The sequence below is a fragment of the Gossypium hirsutum genome, chromosome D09 (genome assembly GCF_007990345.1).
Source record: "Gossypium hirsutum isolate 1008001.06 chromosome D09, Gossypium_hirsutum_v2.1, whole genome shotgun sequence".
NCBI lineage: Eukaryota > Viridiplantae > Streptophyta > Magnoliopsida > Malvales > Malvaceae > Gossypium > Gossypium hirsutum.
Genome location: NC_053445.1, coordinates 7,894,558 through 7,917,595, shown reverse-complemented (window position 1 = coordinate 7,917,595; position 23,038 = coordinate 7,894,558). Strand labels below are relative to the sequence as shown.

At 31.6% G+C, this 23,038-nt stretch overlaps 2 protein-coding genes and 1 non-coding gene across 6 annotated transcripts; 1 reads left to right on the top strand and 2 right to left on the bottom strand.

Moving 5' to 3' along the window:
- Window positions 1-1,492: 1,492 nt before the first annotated feature.
- On the bottom strand, window positions 1,493-1,599 carry LOC121221500 (small nucleolar RNA R71). Its single transcript, XR_005918892.1, has one exon. It is a non-coding gene; the product is annotated as a small nucleolar RNA R71 (small nucleolar RNA).
- A 9,283-nt stretch (window positions 1,600-10,882) lies between these two features.
- Window positions 10,883-19,115, top strand: LOC107892297 (potassium transporter 8). The gene is made up of 8 exons (XM_016817330.2): window positions 10,883-11,299; window positions 11,389-11,878; window positions 11,956-12,009; window positions 13,640-13,900; window positions 17,048-17,100; window positions 17,373-17,496; window positions 17,580-17,834; window positions 17,923-19,115. The coding sequence occupies exons 1-8, from the start codon at window positions 11,279-11,281 to the stop codon at window positions 18,957-18,959; spliced, it is 2,295 nt and encodes a 764-aa protein (XP_016672819.1). The 5' UTR covers window positions 10,883-11,278; the 3' UTR covers window positions 18,960-19,115.
- Window positions 19,051-22,042, bottom strand: LOC107892298 (RING-H2 finger protein ATL46). 4 transcript variants are annotated; one of them, XM_041101656.1, is made up of 3 exons: window positions 21,262-22,042; window positions 20,621-21,057; window positions 19,051-20,263 (listed from the first exon to the last, which is right to left on the bottom strand). In XM_041101656.1, exons 1-3 carry the CDS (start codon window positions 21,690-21,692, stop codon window positions 20,136-20,138), a joined length of 996 nt encoding a protein of 331 aa, XP_040957590.1. In that variant the 5' UTR covers window positions 21,693-22,042; the 3' UTR covers window positions 19,051-20,135. The 4 variants fall into 4 exon arrangements, with proteins under 4 accessions (XP_040957590.1, XP_040957589.1, XP_040957588.1 ...); XM_041101655.1 differs by having other exon boundaries at window positions 20,621-21,675; window positions 21,834-22,037; XM_041101654.1 differs by having other exon boundaries at window positions 20,621-22,038.
- Between the last annotated feature and the right edge of the window lie 996 nt (window positions 22,043-23,038).

The window sequence follows — 23,038 nt, the reverse complement described above, 5'->3', positions numbered from 1 at the left end:
TTTGGTTATATTGTATTTTAGATGTTTTTATTTTCAAGCATGAACTAATTTTCTAAATACCTTAGGGAGATTTATCCTATGATGGATTTTGTCGTTTAATTTTTATTTTATGCAATAAATACTTGGTTCTTATTCTCAATTATGTGTGCTTAATTCTTGGTTTAATATTTTTAGATTATTAATCCATATTTGATGTGCTTAAATCGATGATTGAATAGACTCTGTTTAAGAGTAGATATTGTTTAATTGAGTGGAGTTGTATGCAATCCTAGAAATAGGACGAAAAATCTACCGGATTGGAATCAAGTCTAATAGGAGAATCCATAGCACGAGTTAATGTAATAATAGGGGTTTTAATAAAAAAGAAATTTCAATTAATTAATCAAGGGTTAGTTGCTCTTATGCTCGAAAGAGATATTAACATAATTTATGGATTTCTACGGATTAAGATACTAAGTAAAGAAATTGTTTAATTTAGATTGATAGTGGTAGATGAAATCTAGGTGGATTCTTTCCTGGATTTTTTCCTGGATTCTTTCCTGGGTATTGTTTTACTTCTTGGTTGTTAATCGATTAATTTCATGTTTTGTTTTTTTTTCATGTTCATTAATTAATTTTAATTCTAATCAATGACTCGAATTATTCGGTTAAATCATAGAAAGACGATAAATACTAGTACTTTTAGTATTCATGGGAACGATATCTTTCCTCACCGTAGCTATACTATTAATTGATAGGTGCATTTGCCTTAGTCAAATTTTTAATTAGTTTTGTAGACATCAAGTTTTTGGTGCTGTTGCCGAGGATTAAAATATTATAAGAACTTTATTTATATTAATTTAGTCATTTTTATTTTTATTTTAATATTTTTTAATTTAATTGTTACGTTCTAATTATTTTTTTCTTTTTTTTTCCTACAGGTCCCTTTGGTTTATGATTAGAGGCAACTTGTTGGAACCGTTAATTTTTTATAGTGAGATCGAAAAACTGCTCGCATAAGTCGAAGAAAAGTTAGAGAGGCAAGGCAATGTCAGCAAATTTTAATAGATGGTCAAGAGCAAAAGGACATTACCGTGGAGATGGATAATAATCCTGGTAATTTGTAACTTTTTGCAGGTCCTACTCCTCAGACTATGTATGACTATGCTAAATCCACTCTGATTGGAGCTGAATCGAGTATTGTTAGACTGAAAATTGATGCAAATAATTTTGAGATTAAGCCGAATACAATTCAGATGGTGTGGTAGTATATTCAATTTGATGGGTTGCAAGATGAAGATCTAATGCTCATTTAGCTAACTTTTTTGTGATCTGCAACACATTTAAGATTAATGGTGTTACTGATGATGTCATACACTTACGGTTGTTCCCATTCTCTTTTAAGAACAAGGCAAAATAGTGGTTGAATTCACTTCCACGAGATTCCATCACGACTTGGGCTCAAATGACTGAGAAATTTTTGTTGAAGTATTTTCCACCGGCCAAAACAACTAAGTTAAGGAATGACATCTCTTCTTTTGCTCAATTTGAGCTTGAGACACTGCATGATGCATGGAAGAGATTTAAGGATTTTCTAAGAATGTGTCCTTATCATGGGTTAGCTTTGTGGCTTCAAGTTTAAACATTTTAAAATGGTTTGAATCCCTTAACTAGGAAGATAATTGATGTAGCAGCTGGTGAAACATTGAATAATAAAACACCTGAAGCAGCTCAAGAATTTATTGAGGAGATGACATTAAATAAAAATTAGTGGCAAGTTATGATAACAAAGCCTACTGAGACAACCTGTGTTTTTAATATAGATACAGTTGCTATGTTGGCGAGTCAGGTGGAAGTGCTGAGTAAAAAGATTGATGGTTTGAGTTTCAATAAACAAACAAATCTGGTAATGCAATGTGATATGACAGGAGCGAGAATAATCAATCCTGAATGTTTGCCCTTCAAATCTAATATGGAGTATGAGCAAGTCGATTTTATGGGTAATAATTCTAGACCTCAGAATAAACCCTACAACAAAAATTATAATCTAAGATGGAGGAATCATTCAAGCTCATAACCCCCTCTAAGTTTTCAGCAACCTTATCAACAAGAAAAGAACTTGGATCTGGAAGAGATGTTGACTAAATTCATTTCAGTGTTAGTTACTAGATTCCAGAACACTAAAACAACTTTGAAGAACCAACATGCATCTATTCAAGGCCTCGAGAACCAAATTAGTCAGCTTGCTAAATTGGTTTCGGAGAGACAACAAGGTAATTTACCTAGTAACACTTAAACAAACCCAAATGAGCAAGTCCACGCAATCAATATATGAAGTGGAAAAGTGTTAGCCGAGCCTGAAAAGAAGCTGAAGAGGCTATTGAGAAAAATGATGGGGTTGAGGAATGTAAAAAAGAGCATCAACCGGTGGTCAGAGTATACAAACCACTAATTCCATATCCGGCAAAGTTGAAGAAAGACCGTATGAATGAATAATATAATAAAATTCTTGAATTTTTTAAAAAATTGCATGTTAACTTATCTTTTTTTGAAACACTTTCTCAGATGCCCAAATATGCAAAATTTTTAAAGGAGCTATTAACAAATAAAAGGAAGTTAGACGAACTGTCCACTGTGGAGCCCAATGAGGAGTGCTCGACCATTCTCCAAAACAAATTACCCACCAAGCTTAAAGATTTAGGGAGTTTTACTATCCCTTGTTTTATTGGTAGTATAAATCTTTGAATGTTCAAACAACTTGGTTTCGGGGAACCAAAACCCACTAGGATGAGTATTCAATTAGCTTAAATGTTGAAAAAGCTTTGACTAATTTAGGTGATAGTATAAATCTAATGCCTTATAAAATGTTCAAAAAACTTGGTTTCGGGGAACCAAAACCCACTAGGATGAGTATTCAATTAGCTAATAGATCAATTAAGTATCCTAGGTTATTATTGAGGATGTACTTGTTAAAGTAGATAAATTCATATACCCTACTGATTTCATTATATTAGACACGGATGAGGATATTGAGGTGCCCATGATCTTAGGTCGACCCTTTTTAGTCACTGCTAGAATTGTTATTGGTGTGGGTAATGATGAACTTGTGATAAGGGTAGGTGATGAAGAGGTCACTCTTCAAGCACATGATGCTGTGAGAATTTCTAGTAAGCGAGATGATAGTTGTCATCCTATTGATGTTAGTAATCATGCAGCTTAACATTTTTTTGCAAGAAATCAATCATGAAGATGTGTTAAAACTGTATCATTTTCAAGGTAATGGAAATCAAAGGACAAGTGAAGAGAGAATGATGCAGCTCGATGAATTAAATAAATGGCGAACAAAAACTGATTAGAACCTAAGAACATTCAAAGAAGTAACAAAGAAAAAACATGATGTGCATGTAAACAAGACGAACCAATTTAAAGTTGGAGAAAAAGTATTGTTGGGCAATCTAGATCCACGAATGTTCCCTAAAGAGCTGAAATTGAGATGATTGAATCCATTTGTGGTACGAAACGTATTCCCATACGGAACCACTAAGGAAACACACCCTAATTACGACACATTCAAGGTAAACAATCATCGTCTCAAACTTTATTTTGGTGGTGATATTGATAATGAGAGAAAGGAGCTTCAACTCCAAAATTTGACTTAACTGTAAGTTGGAAAAGGGAAGTCGAGCTTAGACTTTAAACAAGCACTTCTCAGAAGGCAACCTGGGTGTTTTTTATTATTAATTTTTTTCATTTAATTTTGTTGCATGCTTAGTTTCTTATTTACCTTATTTTTGTTTTTATTAATTAAAAAAACCAAAAAAAGTGTCATACGGTTTGGGGTAGACCACATGTCCTGGAGACACAGTCATGTGACCCACAAATCCCTTGAAACGGCCATGGGAAAAGTAAACAATTAACCCCGCTGAACTTGAATGAATCCACACGGCCTATCCACACGGACGTGTCATGCATCGTGTGAATACTATAGCCAATTTAAATTTTATTTTGACACACAAGGTCTGAGTGGATTCACACAGCCTAGCAACATGGTTTTGTGGTGCACATAACCAAGACACACAGGCATGTCCCAGATCGTGTGAACACTAGAGCAATTTTTAAAAGTTTTTAATAGACTACACTGCCTCAGAAAGATACACAGCCGTGCGGCCTACATGACCTGACACATGGCCATGTACCCTTTTTTCTAAAGATAGTTTTTTTGTTTCCTTCCTACCCCATTTCACCAAACCCAAACCCTAACCACCACTCTATTTTCACTATCGTCACGCACCCAAAAGCCCTTCGAATTATCTTTTATTTTTATTAATATTTGTCGAACTTATATGTTTTATTTTACTTTATTATGCACTTTACTGTTATTATTATTCTATTGGTTGTTTTTCTATTTTGTTATCTCTTTATTTTATTTTATTTTTGTCTATCTTCTTATTAGTTTCTTCAAAACCATGTACTTAATTTAGGATCTCCTACGATTCCAGATTTTACTATTCCAACGAAATCATCCAAATTCAAGGTAGTTTCAGTTCTCTTCCTCACTTATGATATTTTGCTTACTATGTTTATATTTATTTGTATATTGAGGGCAATGTACATATTAAGTGTACGGAGGATTTTATATGTTTATACGATATAGTCCCTGAAATTTTTTTGTGTGTTTATGTAATTTTCTCAAACCTAACATTGAATTTTTTTTAAAATTTGGAGTTTATATTAATTCTGTTTGGGATTAATTTGTAAATTTTTATGTATTGTGTGATTTATACTTTAAGATAAAAGAGAGTTAAGCATGCTAAGTTTTTTTTACATAAATTATTATTTTAAGTTGTCTCCCTAAACTGAAGCATTATCTTTGAAATTTTAAAATTACAAGTTTAACATCAAGACCATAATTTTTTGTGAGCTTTTAAGCCTATAGAGCATACATTTTATTTCGTGCTCATTTTATTTTTTGTTGTGAGTATGTCAACTTGATTTGTTATTCTAGAATTTGCTTCAGTTATACATGTCGAGGCCACATTATTGATTTGATATACTGAGATGATAGAGGTACTTAGAATTTAACCCGCTTAACCTATAAACAACTTACTCGTTGAATTAACCCCTAGTTAACCTTGTTGATCCTAACATTTTCTTTTTCTTATCATCCATTTGAGTTAACCCGTAACCCATATTAATGTTGTAAATCATCCTTTTTATTTACTCCTTTTTTGTCGATATTCGATTTGTTTAGTTTCTTGACTATGTTTCATCATTTACATTGTTGAATTCTTTCTTTATTCTAAAATTAAAAAAGATTGAAAAATAATAATAGATGAAAAAAAGAAAAAGAAAAAAATTGCTTGAATCGTGAGTCTCATCATTTGTATAAAAGCTCACATCTGCCTTTTATTTCTTGTTGATGTAAATTCTTTTAATTCAATAACTGATTTTTTTCTAGTTTGGTAACTTATTAACTCGACTCTCATTTATAACCAACTTTTCTGACCTTTTCCGCACCCTTAACCTATGCCCTATTACAACATTGTAAAGACATCTTAATTGGTGTGTCATCTCATTATATAGTGGTGGAGATTTGATTTTCAAGCAAGTCTATGGTAATAACATTTCTTGTTCGACTATTGAGTGCACATTACTTGAACCTCAAACACTTTGAGTGCTTTAAGGGAGCCTTAGTGAGGGTGTTCATTTTTGTTAAGTTGAATTTTAGGTAATTACTGATATAGGGAAGGCGTCTATGTTTTTGTGCTTTAAAAGTTTCTACTTGGATTGCTTGTATTCTTTTGTGTCATTTTAGTTTAAATTTCCAATGCATTATTATTTGTAAATTATCTTAAGAAATTATTGGTGAAAACAATAAATCAAGGGAAGTTAACTTGAATGTGGGTTGAGAATTTTGCTTGAGGACAAACAAACGCTTAAGTGTGGAGATATTTGATAAGTGCTAAAAGTAACATGTTTTAACCTTATTCTGAATGTGTTTTGGGGTGATTATTCAATGTTAATTGTGAATTTTATGCTCTTAGTCCTTTAAATTCATGTTTTAATGCTTAATAGAGCACTTGAGAGAAAAAGGAGCGAAAAACGAGTGAAAATCGGGGCAAGTTGTAGGAGCTACACGGGCTAAACCATTCCATACGGCCAGACCACAAGACTGTGTGACCCACACGGGTGTGTGATAGGTCGTGTCAATTTCATAGAATTACGCACCAGACTATAGAAAATCACGATTTTTAGGTTTTTCGGGCATTCTAAGACATATATACAACAAAATAAGAAGATAGGATGAGCTGTCAGAGAATATTCAAGAAAACAACTCGAAAAACACCATTTAAGTCAATTCTAAAGCAAATTTCCATTAAGATTGAAGATTCACATTTTATTTCTTAGGAAGTTATCTTGAGTTTCTTTATTTCTTTTGGTTATACTGTATCTTGAATGTTTTTATTTTCAAGTATGAATTGATTTTCTAAATACCTTACGGAGATGAATCCTATAATAGCTTTTTTCGTTTAATTTTTATTTTACGCAATAAATACTTAGTTCTTGTTCTCAATTATGTGTGCTTAATTCTTGATTTAATATTTCTAGATTATTAATCCATGTTTGATGTGCTTAACTCAGTGGTCGAATAGACTCTATTTAAGAGTAGATATTGCTTAATTGAGTGGAGTTGCATGCAATCCTAGAAATAGGACAACATAAATATATCGGATTAGAGTCAAATCTAATAAGAGAATCAATAACATGAGTTAATACGATAATAGGGGTTTTAATCAAAAAGAAATTTCAATTTATCAACCTAGAGTTTGTTGTTCTTATGCTCAAAAGAGATATTAGCATAATTTAGGGATTTCTACGGATCAAGATACTAAGTCAAGAAATTGCGTAATTTAGATTGATAGTGACAGATGAAATTTAGGTGGATTCTTTCCTGAGTATTATTTTGTTTCTTGGTTGTTAATAGATTATTTTTGTGTTTTGTGTTTTGTCGTGTTCGTTTGTTAATTTTAGTTTTAATCAATTACTCAAATTATTCGGTTAAATATTAGAAAGACAGTAATTACTAGTACTTTTAGTCTTCATGGGAACGATATTTTTTCTCACCATAACTATACTATTAATTGATAGGTGTACTTACCTTAGTCAAATTTTTAATTAATTTCGTGGACATCACATAGTACGTCACACCCATTGATTACTAAGTCATCCTAAGATACCACATCACCAATCTATAGGATTACATCACTACCCCTTCAAGAAGACAATATGTAACGTTGTTGTCAATGAGATCTTAACACATGGCTAGTCCTTTATTTCGTATATATAAACCTTCTCATTTCACTAATGGCAAGTATGTAACACATACAAATAGAAACCAAGGCATCTCTCTACTAGCTCTTCTCTCCTCCCTCTCAATCACTCTTACCATCAATCCAACCACTCAAATACTATGACTCTCCATCTTACCAAGGTGAACCGTTACCTCGACTCCCTCCTCTTTATTTTTGTATGAAAAAACTAAGGATAAAATGAGCATGTGGGGAAAAAGGAAAAAGGAAAAAGGAATCCAACTTGATTCTCGTGAGAAAAACAAAATCTCGAATCAAAAGCGAAAAAGAAAAAAACCCAAAAGGTAGGGCTCTTATAAAAGACATTAACTTGTAGTGGAAAGTAGTCTCATCCACTACTATATATATTGACATGACAAATACCTGCTTCTGCACCCTCCTTCGAACCATTTTTATATTTTGTCAAATGACATACATACCTAGTGGATCCTCATACGAGATTGTCTTCTTTTAATATTTATAAAATTTCTAAGGTTTTATTACTTACAAATATTTAACATATTTGAATCTTTTAAAATATATTGATTGAGTTTTAATTCGATTTATATGAATATTATTATCAATATAAGAGGACATGAGTTCGAATGCATTGAAACACATTATCCTCCTATTTATGGGTTGGAAAGAAACTATAATTAATTATAAACATGTATCAAAAAAGGCAGATATAATCTGTTTAACTGGTGAAAAAATATAAAATTTTAAACTCTAAATGACCCATCATTTGGACCCAAAAGCATTATTACTAAGTAAGAAGATAGAGACCTTAACCCTTCTAAAATATTTTTTTATCCCAAATTTAAGATTTAGTACTAACACTCAAAAAAGAATTTCTAGTTTCGCCGCTATTTGCCGATGGATCTATTCCATTCTATATTCTTGAAATTATAGGAAAGTGGAGTTCCAAGGCGGGCCATGATACCATCCAGACCAAAATTTGCCACACCGTGTCTACAATATCCCGCGTCCCAAAGTTGGTTATGGCTCTTTATTTTTCTTAATTCTTTTATCCGAGATATGATTATTTAAATATATAGAAAATATGAAGAATTTTCAATTGGAATTTTCGGTTCTTGCGAGTTTAACAATTAAGATACGAGTATTTCATGTTTAGATCATTTTAGTTATGAATTATTTCGGGTCGAAATCATCTCGAATTCAAATGGTCTTGGATTCGAGATTTTATGGTCAATTTACATTGAGTTGAGATTAATCAAGATTAAGTTTTTAGACTCGGGTTAAAATTGATAAATCTTGAAGAACATAGTTGATAATTGCAAAATAGGGGAGCAATGCTACTAGTAGTGCCAATTGCTTGTGGGACTGAGATAGAACAAAGATAAACACATAGATGTTTACGTAATTCGGTTTCCTTGCATCTATGAAGCCTTTCCCAAAGAGATAAATGGACTATCGTCTTTTAACACACACACACATTAGATTAACAACCTCATTTTTCACCTAAAATTTTAAATCACTCAACTCTAAATTTTTTTTAGATACTAAATCGATAACACACTTATTTACACCCACAAAGAAAACTTACAATAAATTACGTATACAAATCTCAAGATTATATATTGTTGCTTACTTGTTAGATTAATTACATTAAATCTACAATGAGATTGAGCAAAACATTCTGAAGAAGTATTAACCTTTTATAGGCATTCCAAATGGAGGAATTTTGAAAATATCCATATATAAGGAGACAAAATCTGGCATTTAAAGGGCAACTAAATCATTTTTATTAAAATCAAATCAAATAGAGTCAAATTCAAATAAAATCTCCTTTCAAAATCGAATACAAAATATTTGCAAGTCCATTTTGGGTCACCCACATCATGGGAGCGTGCCCCAACCCCAACGGGTTTAAACTTGTACCCCCTTGCACGTAAGGCAAGGTTCTAAGATTTGTCATTTTAATATTTTTTAAGTAGGTTCTCATATATATACACATCTCACACTTGGTCTTTAACCAATGTAGGATCTAAGCTTTTCTTTTCCTCAATAAATATTTACAAGCAGCTTACTTTAAACATCCATTTCTCATTCATCACTCAATCTTTTTTGAGCATATGATATACCGTTGTAAAGGTCTCATGAAGTAGAATATGAAACCATAATTTTATGATTCAACTCTTCACCTTTACCAATTGAAAATATACCTCAAAGTTCCCATAAATTACAATTTTTCCAACTGTTGGAACAATAAAGCTTGAAAGTTGCAGAGCTCCTATCCTTGTGAAATTTCACAACTTCCTTTGGTTTTAAATGCATCTGATTCTTGGAGTATTTATTCTAACAACCAAAGCTATCCTATATACCATTACTTTGCATTCATGCTTAAAGAATTTATTTAGTGTTTTTAATATTCTAAATTCAGATTTTCTGGATATTTTCATAATTTTATTCATGGTTATGTTTTAATTTTGTTTTATGAATATATTATATATATTTAGCATCAATATTATTATCAGTGTAAAAAAATGTAAATTTAATTATTCTGAAGCGTATTATCTTTAATCAAAATGTTTTTCATGCAAGGAAAAAAAGAACAGCTTATAGAATCATATATACAATTTTGTCTTCTTTTATTTTTGGATAAACTACAATTAAGGTCACTAAACTGTGACTATTAATAAGTTTACGTTTTGGTCAATCAACTTTAAAAAATTACAAAATGGTTGAAAGTTTTCATTTGAGTTACTAGAATGTTAAAATCATTGTTGTATGACCTTCTCTGTTTGCAGCGTCTACACCAATTGAAAGCTATCCTCCCTTTATTCATTCTTTTCATAAAATACCTTTGAACGTCGCAAATCTATGAACCAAAATCCAAATAGAGCTTTCTTCTTCAATCCTGACAATGACCATCAGATCAATTTTTGACCTAAGGTATATTCTTCTACTCGTCCATTGGTATTGATTCATCATATTGATTATCGAATTGTCACTTAGAGCTCGCTAACTAGACTTTTTGCAAAAATAAAAAATAAATAAAAATAGCCCAATGATTTAGGCTTAGTTTAGCAATACTTCTTAAAAATATTTTTTTTCTCAAAAGCTAAAATTTTCAGCTTCTCAATAAAATTCTTTTGGGCCAATTTTTTATTTGGGAGAAGCACTTTTTCTCTCAAAAAAGTAACTTATGTAAGAGTGTTTTTGTCTCAAAAGTGCTTCTTAGAAGCCATACTAAACGCACCCTTAATAAAAACTTTTGAATAGTTGAATGATTTAAATGAAAATTTCTGAAGAGTTCAGTGACTAATTTATAACTTTTTGGAGTTAAATGACCAAAACCAGAACATAAACTTACTAATAATTTAGTGAATTTAGTTTTTGTGATATTTTTTCCTTCTGAAAAATTTGATGACCAGAAAACAGAAGAATTACAATTTTCTGAGTCACATAATTTGATGGTCCCAATTTTTTAGAGAGTAATTAAACAGTTTCATCAACTCTTTCAGGAAAACAATTAAAGAAAAAAAAGAGATATTAATGGGAGTGGTCAAAGTTAGGTTTCATAGAAAAAGAGAAAATAAAAATTAAATTCAATTTTTAGTTAGTGCATTCCCAGTTTACAAATTGGTCCTTCAATTTCCCACTCAAAACAAAAACAAACTTAGTTTTCTTTTCTTCCTAAAAAAACCCAACAAAATGGAGAGCCAAAAGAAAAACCCAAGTTTTTAATCTTCAAAATATCTCCATTTGCTTTCCTCTCTAGCCATCTTGTCTTTGTTTTCTCACTTCAAAACTAAACATTCCCCATAATATTCTTTGATTCTTTTATCACTGAAAACCATTCTCTCTAAAAAGATTATTCACCTGTTAGGTGTTTGATGTTTTGTCTACATTGCCTAGTTCTTTGTATTTGGTTTTTCACTTGCTGAAAGAAAGGATTTTGAGTGGTCCAATTGACAGTTTTTAGGATGGATTTTGGACCGAACAAGGTAAGACATGTGGCACACTGGGTATTCATTAGGATGAAACCTTCAAAAAGAAAAAATCATTTTAAGTTGTTTTTGTTTTGTGTTTGCAGAGGGAATCATGGAAGAATGTATTAACATTGGCTTATCAAAGTTTAGGTGTTGTTTATGGAGATTTAAGTACTTCCCCTTTATATGTATACAAAAGTGCATTTGCTGAAGATATTCATCACTCTGAGACAAATGAGGAGATTTATGGGGTTTTATCATTTGTGTTTTGGACATTAACATTGATGCCATTGTTGAAATATGTGTTCATTGTGCTCAAAGCTGATGATAATGGTGAAGGTGGCACTTTTGCTTTGTATTCATTGCTTTGTAGACATGCAAGGCTTTGTTCATTGCCTAATTGTCAGCTTGCAGATGAAGAACTATCGGAGTACCAAAAAGATGGGATTTCATCAATTAGTAAGAGCTTTTTAGGGTCTAGTTTGAAATCAACTTTAGAGAAACACAAACTTTTGCAAAGGCTTTTGCTTGTTTTGGCTTTGATTGGGACTTGCATGGTCATTGGAGATGGTGTCCTCACACCTGCAATTTCTGGTACAACTTTCAATTTTGGGTTTTTTTTTTTTAAAACTCGGATTCATTAGTGACCTGAGATTTCTTGGTTTGTGCAGTTTTTTCAGCAGTGTCAGGATTCGAGCTTTCAATGTCCAAAGAACAACATCGTTGTAAGTTCCTAATTTAGAAGCCATATTTTGTATTTCTCATTGCAATTTGCAGATCATTAGTTTTAGTGAACTGATAATTAAGAAAACACATACATAGCAGCGTATCAAATATATATATATACGGTTAATTTCATCAGATATCCTCAAACTATGAATGAGAGTATAACTTGGTCCTTGAACTTCAAAATTCTATCCATCAAGTTCTTCCATTAGCTTCGGTGTTAAATGTTAGCTTAAATTTGAGCTGAAGCATATTTAAAATATGTAATCAAATTGTGAATACATCTGTGTTGTACTATATTAACAGCTTGGATATAACATATTAAAAAAAATAATCTTCTCACTTTTATTGACAATTTTTTCAAAAAAATATGGTAGATCCATGTTATCCATGCAGTAAGCACACATGTACATACAATTTGACCCATGTATCTTAAATACACTCTACGTTAGATTTGATTACGCATTTAACGCCTAAATTGATGAGTAGGCTGAAAGAATAACCTACTTATATTTTGGGAACTCAGGTAAACTGTTTTTGAAGTTTAGGACTAATATAAAATTTAGGAAATAGTTCAAGGACGTTTGATGAAATTAACCCAAATATATAATGTGAATTATTTAGTATAAGGACAAAGTAGGGGTTGTCAAAATGGTGATAAGCTTCTGCATTAGAGTGGGGCCTCCACAAAATGTAATTAAGGGCTTAAGGCAGATTCCTTGTTTTAATAAAACTCATCACTTTCAATCTAATTAATTATGATTAGGTAGATGATGGTGTGGAGGATCAAGTTGATAGCTTTATATATATAAAATAAAAACAAAAGGTTAAATGAGGAACATGTGGCTAAGAAAAGAAGTTTGATTTCATAAATCAGAAGAAGATTATAGAAAGTGTCAAATTTCATGTGTTAAGCTGTCGTTGTAATGCAAGAAAAAGTTAACTTTGTTTTAAGGATAAGAATCATAACCAGAGAAATACATTAAAAAAAATCTTTTGGTATTTTAAATTTTGCGAATTTGGTTTTTTTTTTTTTGCAAAAAATGCATTTAATTAAGTTTTTTAACCAATGTTTTTCATCTTTTGACTGTTATGTCACTAATGTGATTATTGACAGTAAATATTAATTGTCACGTCAGTAAATAAAAGATCATTTAAAATTTAAATTTAAAATGAATTTGGATAAATAGTTATCTAATTTTATATTGAACCTGGATAATTATTTATCCAAAATTCATTCAAAATGATTTTTTTTTTAAATTATATGAAGTGTAAAAATATTAAAAAAATATTTCTTTAAAAATATGAGATTTGAATCAATACTTTAATTCTGCCTGTACCTTTTAGGCTATAGAAATAAATATATAATTTTTTAAAATTTTATCACTTAAACTTGTAAAGGTTTTTTTATGCTTAAATCTATATTTCGAATTTAATATTTTTATTCAAGCCTGGAAAAATTTCATACTTGAGTGAATAATCTAACCATTGAACACGTTAGTAAAAACTCAAGCTAATAAGAAATGGTTCGGGACTGTTAGGATATCAACTCGAGAGCTCTAATACCATCTTAAATTAGGTGATTAAAAAAAAAGAAGCCTACTTAATTTATGTGCATTGATTGTGCAGATGTAGAAGTTCCAGCAGCTTGTGCCATTTTGGTATTCTTGTTTGCACTCCAACATTATGGGACCAACCGGGTGGGGTTCTTGTTTGCACCCGTTGTAATAACATGGCTATTGTGCATCAGTGCAATTGGGATTTACAACATTTGTGAATGGAACCCCCATGTCTACCAAGCACTCTCTCCATATTACATGTACAAGTTCTTGAAGAAGACCCAAAAGAAAGGTTGGATGTCACTTGGTGGGATCTTGCTTTGTATTACAGGTACAAACTCAACTCTACTTATATTATCCTCACTTTTTTTAGAACCGGATCGATAGTCAAATTAATCAATCTAACAATTTTTAATTTGATTGGATCATCTTATTTAAAACAAATAAATTATTGAACATTCAAAATTAGTTTAAAAATTATAAAGTTGATTCAATTGTGATTTTTAGCCCGATTCAACTAGTTCGTATCAGTTTATGGGTCAAATGATTTTGTCACTCTCCAAGCCGGTACAGCAGCTAGTTCCCGACCTAATTGGTCTACTTCGATTTTTAAAATGTTGAACCGAATATATATATATATAAACCAAATCCATCTAACCAAGTTTCACTATATCGGATAAGTTTGGTTCATCAATTTCTAAAGTTTTTTACACATAATTTTTTATATAGTGTTTTAAGTTATTTTCACTCATTTGCATATAAAATATTTATTTTTATATTATAAAAAATTTAAAAATTAAATAAAAACAATTTTTTTAGCTTGCGAACCAAAAATTCAATTGAATAGAATATATTTAAAAAATAAACGAAATTGAAGTGGAACCAAATACTACAATTGGAACCGTTTTCAATTTTCTCCATTTTTCTGTTTAGCCTTGCGACTAAGAAGGGCAATGGGATAGCCATATTCTTTTTGGTGAATTACTCAAAAATGCTGAATTTTAATAAAAAAAAACTATTGGATCAGATCGTTTTTTAAATTTTATCGAGTTAGACTGATTTTGTGAAAACGAGTTTAGTTAGACCTGTTTTCTTGCTGAGTTAGTAAGGCACGTCCAGTTGGATGCATTTCCCGCTACCCCTGACGGTTGAATTCCAATGACTCCCTCCCCCTAACTTTAATTTTTTTTTCCTATTTAAACCCCAAAATTTTCACTTTTTCAATTCATTCTCAACTCTCTCTCAATTTATTCTCAATCCTCTCTTAATTCTCGCTCAATTCTCTTAGTTCACTCTCATGTTTTGTTCGAGCTTCAATTTCAAATCGAGTTAAATTTTACAATTCAAATAATTCAAATAAAAAATTGGTGTAAATTCCCTTTTGGTACCTCTCAGTGTTGAAAATTACCAAATTGGTCTCACAATAATGACAAAAAAGATTCAGAATAATTTCAAAATTTTAAAAATAATGTTATTTATAAAACTCAAAATATTTATAACAACTCTAAAATTTATACTTTTCACCAACTATAAATATTATAAAAAATTCTTAAAGAATATATAAAAATGTTAAAAATAAAAAATTTCCTAAAATAATAATATGAAGACCTAAAACAAAAACCCTAAACCTTAAACTTCAAAAACTCTTACAAAACCTAAACAAAAACCCTTAAAAGAATCCTAAACCCAAGCTTTAAAAAACCCTAAAGTCTCTAAATGAAAACGGTGGAGAGAAAGAAAATACGTCCAGTTGAACGCGCTTTGTTGACTGAACAAAAAAACGCGTCCAGCTGTAAATTTTTTCCTACCAAATCTGTTGAAAACTCATCCAGTCTTCTCTCTCCAAAATCGACTTAATCCAATAAATTTCGAAAAAATCTAAACCCAGACTAAAATTTTAGTCATATATAGGCAACCCACCCACCAATATTTAATACTTTATCATTCAACTTCGACCCCGACCCTAGAACGATTCTTGAATCCTTCCCCAACCTGTTCCAAAATTTTACAAAACTAAACTGAATATATATATATATCTTATAAACATAAGAAATTACAAATAAAATATATGAATATATATTATAGAGAATAGGAAAATATTTTATAAAATTTTCACACACATTCTACCATAATCTAATTATAGATAATAGGAAAATATAAATATATTATTGAGTAAAAATATTTATGTAACAATATATAAAAAAAATCTATATAAAAAAGCAAACATGACTTTAATTGAAATGGTAAATTAAATTAGTGAAGAGTATAATGTATTGGGTCAAATCCCTTTATTGTCATATTATATATATAGATTTATTAAAATATAAAAATAATTTTTGGTTTAAAAGAGCTAATATATATTGAGGTATCTATATAAAATTTTCTTTTATACCTAAATAGTACCTAAACTTAAAAATTGGAAGTCAACTTGATACTTTCTTTAGGTAACTAACTAAAACTAGTAACACATGCTTATATGGCACTGGCAATCAATAACATGACGGCATAGGGCAGCCTCACATTACGGCACATGACAAAAAATTCAAGGTTTTAATTTTTCTTTTCTTTCAAAAGGTTTCAATCTTTCATACGTTTGTTTACTGAGAAGTTTTTCTACTGAGTTAATTTTTTTAGATAATTACGTTTATTTTCTTTAAATTGAGAGTTATTTTTTAAATTTAATGTATTATTTATTTTATTATTTTTCACATGTAATTATCTTATTGAGTTATCTAAATAATAAATTATATCTCATTAAAAATATTCCACATATGAAATTCCACATCATCCCCGTTAACTTTTTTAACGGTACTTTCATCAAATCTGTTAAAAAAAGCAATTTGAAAAAAAAGAACAAAGGTTGATGGCATAAAAAAGCTCAAAAATATAATTAGGACCATTTTGACAAAATGAGTAAATGTTAGTGGCCAAATTTGTCATTAAGTAAAAAACACTAAATTAACTTACGGTTTTCAAGTTTAGGTATGAATTAGGTCCAAAAAAAAAGTTTAAGTACTAAATAGGTAAAAATTGTCAAGTTCAATTACTTTGTATATATTAACTTTATAAAATAAATGTGCTTTTGACAATTTTCTAGTTGAGTTAAGACTTGATTGAGGGTGATACCAACTCAACCAATCATTTCATATATATTGATATATAATTTAGGCATCTTAGTTTTAAATCCAATTCTTAAAAAAAAAAATCCTATAACGGTGGGATGGATTTTAACATGATAACCAAGTTTTGATTTGTCATTATTAATACGACACATATTTGAATATGAATATGAAGATATGATACTTTAATACTATGTTCTAAATATACATAAAAAATTATATATTTGGAATAACTTTTTAACATTTGTATTAGTGTCAAGTTAAACCCAAATCTCGGTATCACAGAACTTTACCATATCTTGTGACATTGACTTGATTGCCATTTTCCTGTGCTAATGTTCATCTTCTCATTGTTTCAGGCTCAGAAGCTATGTTTGCTGATCTTGGACATTTTTCACAGTTGTCTATCAAGGTATTTTAGTTGTTTTCAGGCTCATAAGTTTTTTTTTTTTCGAATTCTAACCTATTGAATACCGCTTCTTAAAAATCATTATATGAATCAACTTAGCTAAAACTCGAGTTGGATACATAACTTAGTTGCATGCATGAATGCATTGTTGATCAACAACTGATAGGTAGAGGGTGAAGAATACCATCTACTTCCTCTGTATTCAAGTTATTTCCCAATGCCTACGTAATATTTGATGCAGTGACTTAACAAGGATCCAAATTATTGTCCTGCAGGTTGCTTTCACCTTTGTGGTTTACCCCTCTTTAATTCTTGCATACATGGGCCAAGCTGCTTATCTTTCTAAGCACCATATCAATGAAACCGACTACAGGATCGGATTCTACGTGTCCGTACCAGGTACGTGTTCGATGAAACCGATGTTCTTCGATCTTCAAAGTTGTTATTTGCTAAGCTTAGGCACCATTGGTGATGTTTTTCAGAGAAAATAAGATGGCCAGTTCTGGTTATAGCCATACTTGCAGCAGTTGTAGGAAGTCAATCCATCATAACTGGAACATTTTCTATTATCAAACAATGTTCTGCTTTGGGTTGTTTCCCTAAGATCAAAATCATCCACACTTCATCCAAAATTCATGGCCAGATTTACATCCCACAGATCAACTGGACTTTGATGCTCTTATGCTTGGCTGTAACCATCGGTTTCCGAGACACCAAACGCATGGGGAATGCCTCTGGTACATATTGTCGGTTTTATTAAACTCGGTTCAATCTCAATTCGATTATTCCAATTATCTGACACCATCATCTTCTTTTATATGACAGGTTTGGCAGTTATTACAGTTATGTTGGTTACAACATGCTTAATGTCTCTGGTTATTGTGTTATGCTGGCATAAAAGTGTCTTGTTAGCTGTTTTCTTTCTATTCTTCTTTGGTTCCATTGAAGCACTGTATTTCTCAGCATCTCTCATGAAGTTCCTTGAAGGGGCTTGGGTTCCCATAGCCCTTGCTTTAATCTTTTCAGTCATAATGTACGTTTGGCACTATGGAACACTAAAGAAATACGAGTTTGATGTTCAGAATAAGGTCTCAATAAATTGGCTCCTTGCTCTCGGTCCTACTTTGGGTATCGTTCGGGTTCGAGGCATCGGGCTTATACATACCGAGCTAGTTTCCGGGATCCCGGCTATTTTTTCTCACTTTGTCACCAACCTTCTAGCTTTCCACCAAGTAGTAGTGTTTCTTTGCATCAAATCAGTTCCAGTGCCCCATGTTAGTCCCGGGGAACGGTTCCTAGTCGGAAGAGTTGGTCCGAAAGGGTATAGGCTTTATCGGTGTATTGCACGGTATGGATATCGAGATATTCACAAAGATGATATTGAATTCGAGAAAGATCTCACTTGCAGCATTGCGGAATTCATCCGGTCAGAACGGCCCGAACATATTACCAGAATGGAAAACGATGAGAAAATGACAGTTATTGGGACATCATCATCGAATTCACAAGGTGTGTCAATTTGTGCAGATGGTGGTGATGATCATGAAGATTCATCCGAAATAGTAAGCGCAAAGTCCCCTGAGAAGCCAAGGAAAAGGGTGAGGTTTGTGGTCCCGGAAAGTCCCCAGATCGACAGTGAGGCGAGAGAGGAATTGCGGGAACTAATGGAAGCTAGGGAATCAGGCATGGCATTCATATTGGGGCATTCATATGTAAGAGCAAAGAAAGGATCAAATTTGATGAAGAGAATAGTGATAAATTATGGATATGATTTCTTGAGAAGAAACTCTAGAGAGCCAACTTATGCTTTAAGCATTTCTCATGCATCTACATTAGAAGTTGGGATGGTATACTTGGTATAAATATTTCTATGTATTAACTTATTTTCTTCCTTTAAAGGTTTTTTTTTCGAGGCTCTAGTTTCGAAATAATGTTATTGTATGAAAACTAATGTATAAAAACTAATTTGCTTACTTTTTAAGTAAAAAAAGTAAAATACAATCTGAGTTCTACTGTAAGAGTTTACATGATCCTTTTTATCTACTTGGATTCGAAGCGAATACCGATATTAACACTTGGATATTCATTTTCTAAGCAAAGAAAGAAAGAAAAAAAGGGGGAGCTTTCATGGATCCCACCATCAATTGCCCACTTCCAAAGCCAAAGATCACTCTTTAGAAACAACAGATTGAGTGCACATTATCCTTAAAGTTGTAGAATTTGATATTTAGTTTTCAAAAAGAAAAAGAAATGGGGACAAAGGGGAAAAAAACTGAAGCACCACATCAAAAGCCAAAGAAAAAAAGCAAAAGCACTACCATGATTTCTTTTTCTTTTTATAGGAGTGTTGAAATTGATTGCAAATAATCAATCCAACTATCAAATTGCCTGTCTTGCCATAAAAACAGTAAACATTGAATGAAAAGTTTGCACCTTGAAGTTGATTTATGATTCCTACAAGTTAGGGGACACCCAGCATGCTTCAAACTTGAAACTAGTACTCTTCATTTTTTTCGAAATACCCGTGTCTTATTTATATTCGAACATGCGTGTAATGATATACCCGAATTCGAGTAACATAACATGGGACAGACAACCCAAGAGAAACAATGAAAAATGGCATGATCTAAAAGTGGTAAAATTAGAACCTTCTCACCCTTAATCAACCTTTTACTAGAGCATAATATTACGAATCAATTTGCATTTTGCCTCAATTTAAAAAATTGACAAATTAAACCCTGTACATTAGATCAAAGAGTAAATTGATCATTCTATTAAAAATTTCATCCATTTCTACTGTTAAAAACTGTTCCTATACGTCAGCATGAGATACACATGGCATGCCTTGTGTAACTATCTGATTATTCCGTTAGTGACGCTAATTTTTAACAGTAGAAATGGATGAAATTTTTAACAGAAAGAACCGGTTTGCTCTTTATTCTAACGTATAAGAACCAATTTGCCCATTTTTTGAATAAATGAGACAAAATGCAATCTAACTCCCAATACAGGGGCCTCTATGGTACATTTACCCAAAATTAACCTATGAAATAACCTACACAATTTGTCACACTACATAGACGGGAGGGATTCAAAATTGCAGTTGCACAAGTGTTTTTCAGTTGCGATTCATCGCAACGAATGTTGGCGGCGGACTGAGCTGAAGCTGCAAGAAAACGGCCGTAATGTCGGGCATATTTTCAGACATGATTATAGCGGTATGACCCTCAAAGACCCTCTAAATAATACGAGAAACAAGTTCGAGTAACATGGGATTACCTACATGAATTCTATCCCCTCATTCCATTCAAGTTACAATGAGCAAATCATCATTGTAAACTAATCATGATATTAGAATTAGCACATCAAAAAATTTCAGAGGAGCTAAGCAAAAGCACATATAACAAGCATGATCTAATTAAACAATGGCTAAAACCAGATACTATTAAGAGAAATTACATTCATTTTTCTTGTGTTTTAACCAACCATGGTGGTAGTTCTGTATTAAGAGAAGAAGGCATACCCATTTGTTCATCTGAAGAAGAAGTTGACAATTTTCCTTTCTTAGACCAAAGCCATATCTTAGAAACTGAAAAGCTCTCTCCTTTACTTGCACTGCTAATCTTTTTTCCTTCAACTGATGGCTTAAATCCACATCCATGGCGTTTATCATAAGAGAGGGTGACCCTAAGATCTGAAGCACCAAGCACATACTGATATGAACCCATTGAAAAACACCTTCTTGCATCTAAATTGCTGCTACTTGTTTCACCTAATGATTCCCTTGGTTGACCATCTAGCCTCTTGAATTTGCCTAGTCTCACAGGCAACACCCCTTTGTCAACTACAATTTCTTCTATTTCCATTGTTTTTTGACCATGGAGTCCTTCATCTTCCCTTATCTCATCAAATTCAAACATTGGGTTCTCCATTGAAAACCCAGGAGTGAAAAGTGTGCCCCTACAGAGAGGGCATGTTGAGTTTGACAAAAGCCAAGTGTCAATACAATTGATATGGAAAGCATGGCTGCACATAGGAAGCAATCTAAGCTTATCTTTCTCTGAAAATTCACACAAACAAACAGCACAATCAAAAGGCTCTTTCAAACCAACAATTTCTTTGTAGTGGAAAACAGGTAAAGCATCAATGAAAGCTTGATCTAACCCAGAATCATGGAGGTGAAACAGTTGTTGAAGCTGTCTTTGGAGAGCATCAGAAGTGGAGATTTCAGGGTATCTATTAGATTGTGAAGATGTGGATGAAGGTGGATGTTTTGTAAGGAATCTAACAAGTAGATGTAAAAGACCAGAGATGAAAAACAAGACAGCCAAGATTACTATAATGAAAAGAAGTGCTGGACTGATTCTAGAACCAGATGATGATGATGGTGGTGAAGGACTTGAATCTTTATGAAAACTAGTAGGAGCATAAGGGGGTGGAAGAAGAGGAGATGGGTATTGAAAGTAGCCATCTTTTTGCTTGATTTGATGATAATGGTGAAACCAAGACATCTTCAAATGGTCATGTTCCAAAACCCAACTATTTTCTTTGCTTTCTAACATCCCACAGATCATATATCTGCACTCAAAGACCATAACTTCAAAACCCCAAACCCAAAAAATTTCAGCCTAACAAAAAAAGTTCAAAGCAAAACATTTCCTTTGCACTAACATAAAAAACATTACATTATCAATAAAGGGAAGAAATTTACCAAAGTTTGAGTGTTTGAAACTTACCAAAGGCTGTAGTTTTAGAAAGAAAAAAGCCTTACAATGGGAGAAAGGTATCTAATCTAAGTATTTATCAAAATAAACCAATGTCAAAAAACACTATTGGTATTTGGGTTTTCTTTTCCTTTTCTTCTAGCTTCTGGTGGGAACAATAAAAAAAGAGCCATGAGAGTGGCAGAACATGAGCAATAGGTTCCAAAGTGCAAGGTTAAAGGATGCCAAAAAGAAAAGCTGGATTATTGGTCCTACTTCCCAATATGAGCGCGTGGGGTTCAAAGGGTCAACCATAAGCAGGCAGCTTGATGCTGTCCTTGTCTTGTTTAATGTTTGGGTCTTCTCAGAGGTTGGGCTAACTTGCCTAAAAACTTTTAACTTTTATTAAAAAATCACCTAATAATGTAATTATTCTTTAGGTTAAACTATTTTTTTAGTCACTCGAGTTTATTAGTGTTCTTATTTTGGTTATTCAATTTAAAATTTTTTATTTTAATTATTCTACTATTAAATGCTTTGCCTTTGGTCACTAACAAAATGTTGATGTGGTAATCTTTTTATCGGTATAATAATAAATTTATCCCTTAACACTTTGTACATTTTATCAAATTAGTCCAAATTCTAAAATTCAAAAACATTATAATTTTAAAAACTTAGAAATGAGTTTAAGGTAATTGAAAGTTTTGGGTTTAAACAAAAGAAAGGATGTTTTATTTGTTATCTGAAAACATAAGAATTTTTTTTAAAAAAAAAATCATTGTTATTCAATTAAATATACATTTCAAATTTTAAAGTTAAGAAATATATATATATTATTTTTATGTCTTTTTATAATAAATAATATATCTTTTCAATTATTTATTTTGAATTTTTAGAATTTGGACTAAATTGAAAAAAATGTGTGAATATTGAGAGTTAAATTTATTAATTTTTTTAGAATTAAGACTATATTGACAAAATATTCAAAGTGTTAAGGGCTAAATTTGTTATTATACCAGTTAAAAGATTATCACATCAACATTCTATCTAGTGACTAAAGTCATTTAACCGTAAAATAACTAAAATTTACAACTTATTTAATAGAAGTGACTAAAATTGACAATTTATCTAACTGGAGTGACTAAAATAATCAAATATTTAAATGGGTGGCCAAAATCGGAACACTGGTAAACTTAGATGACTAAATAGGTAGTTTGCCCTTATTTGTAAAGTGAATA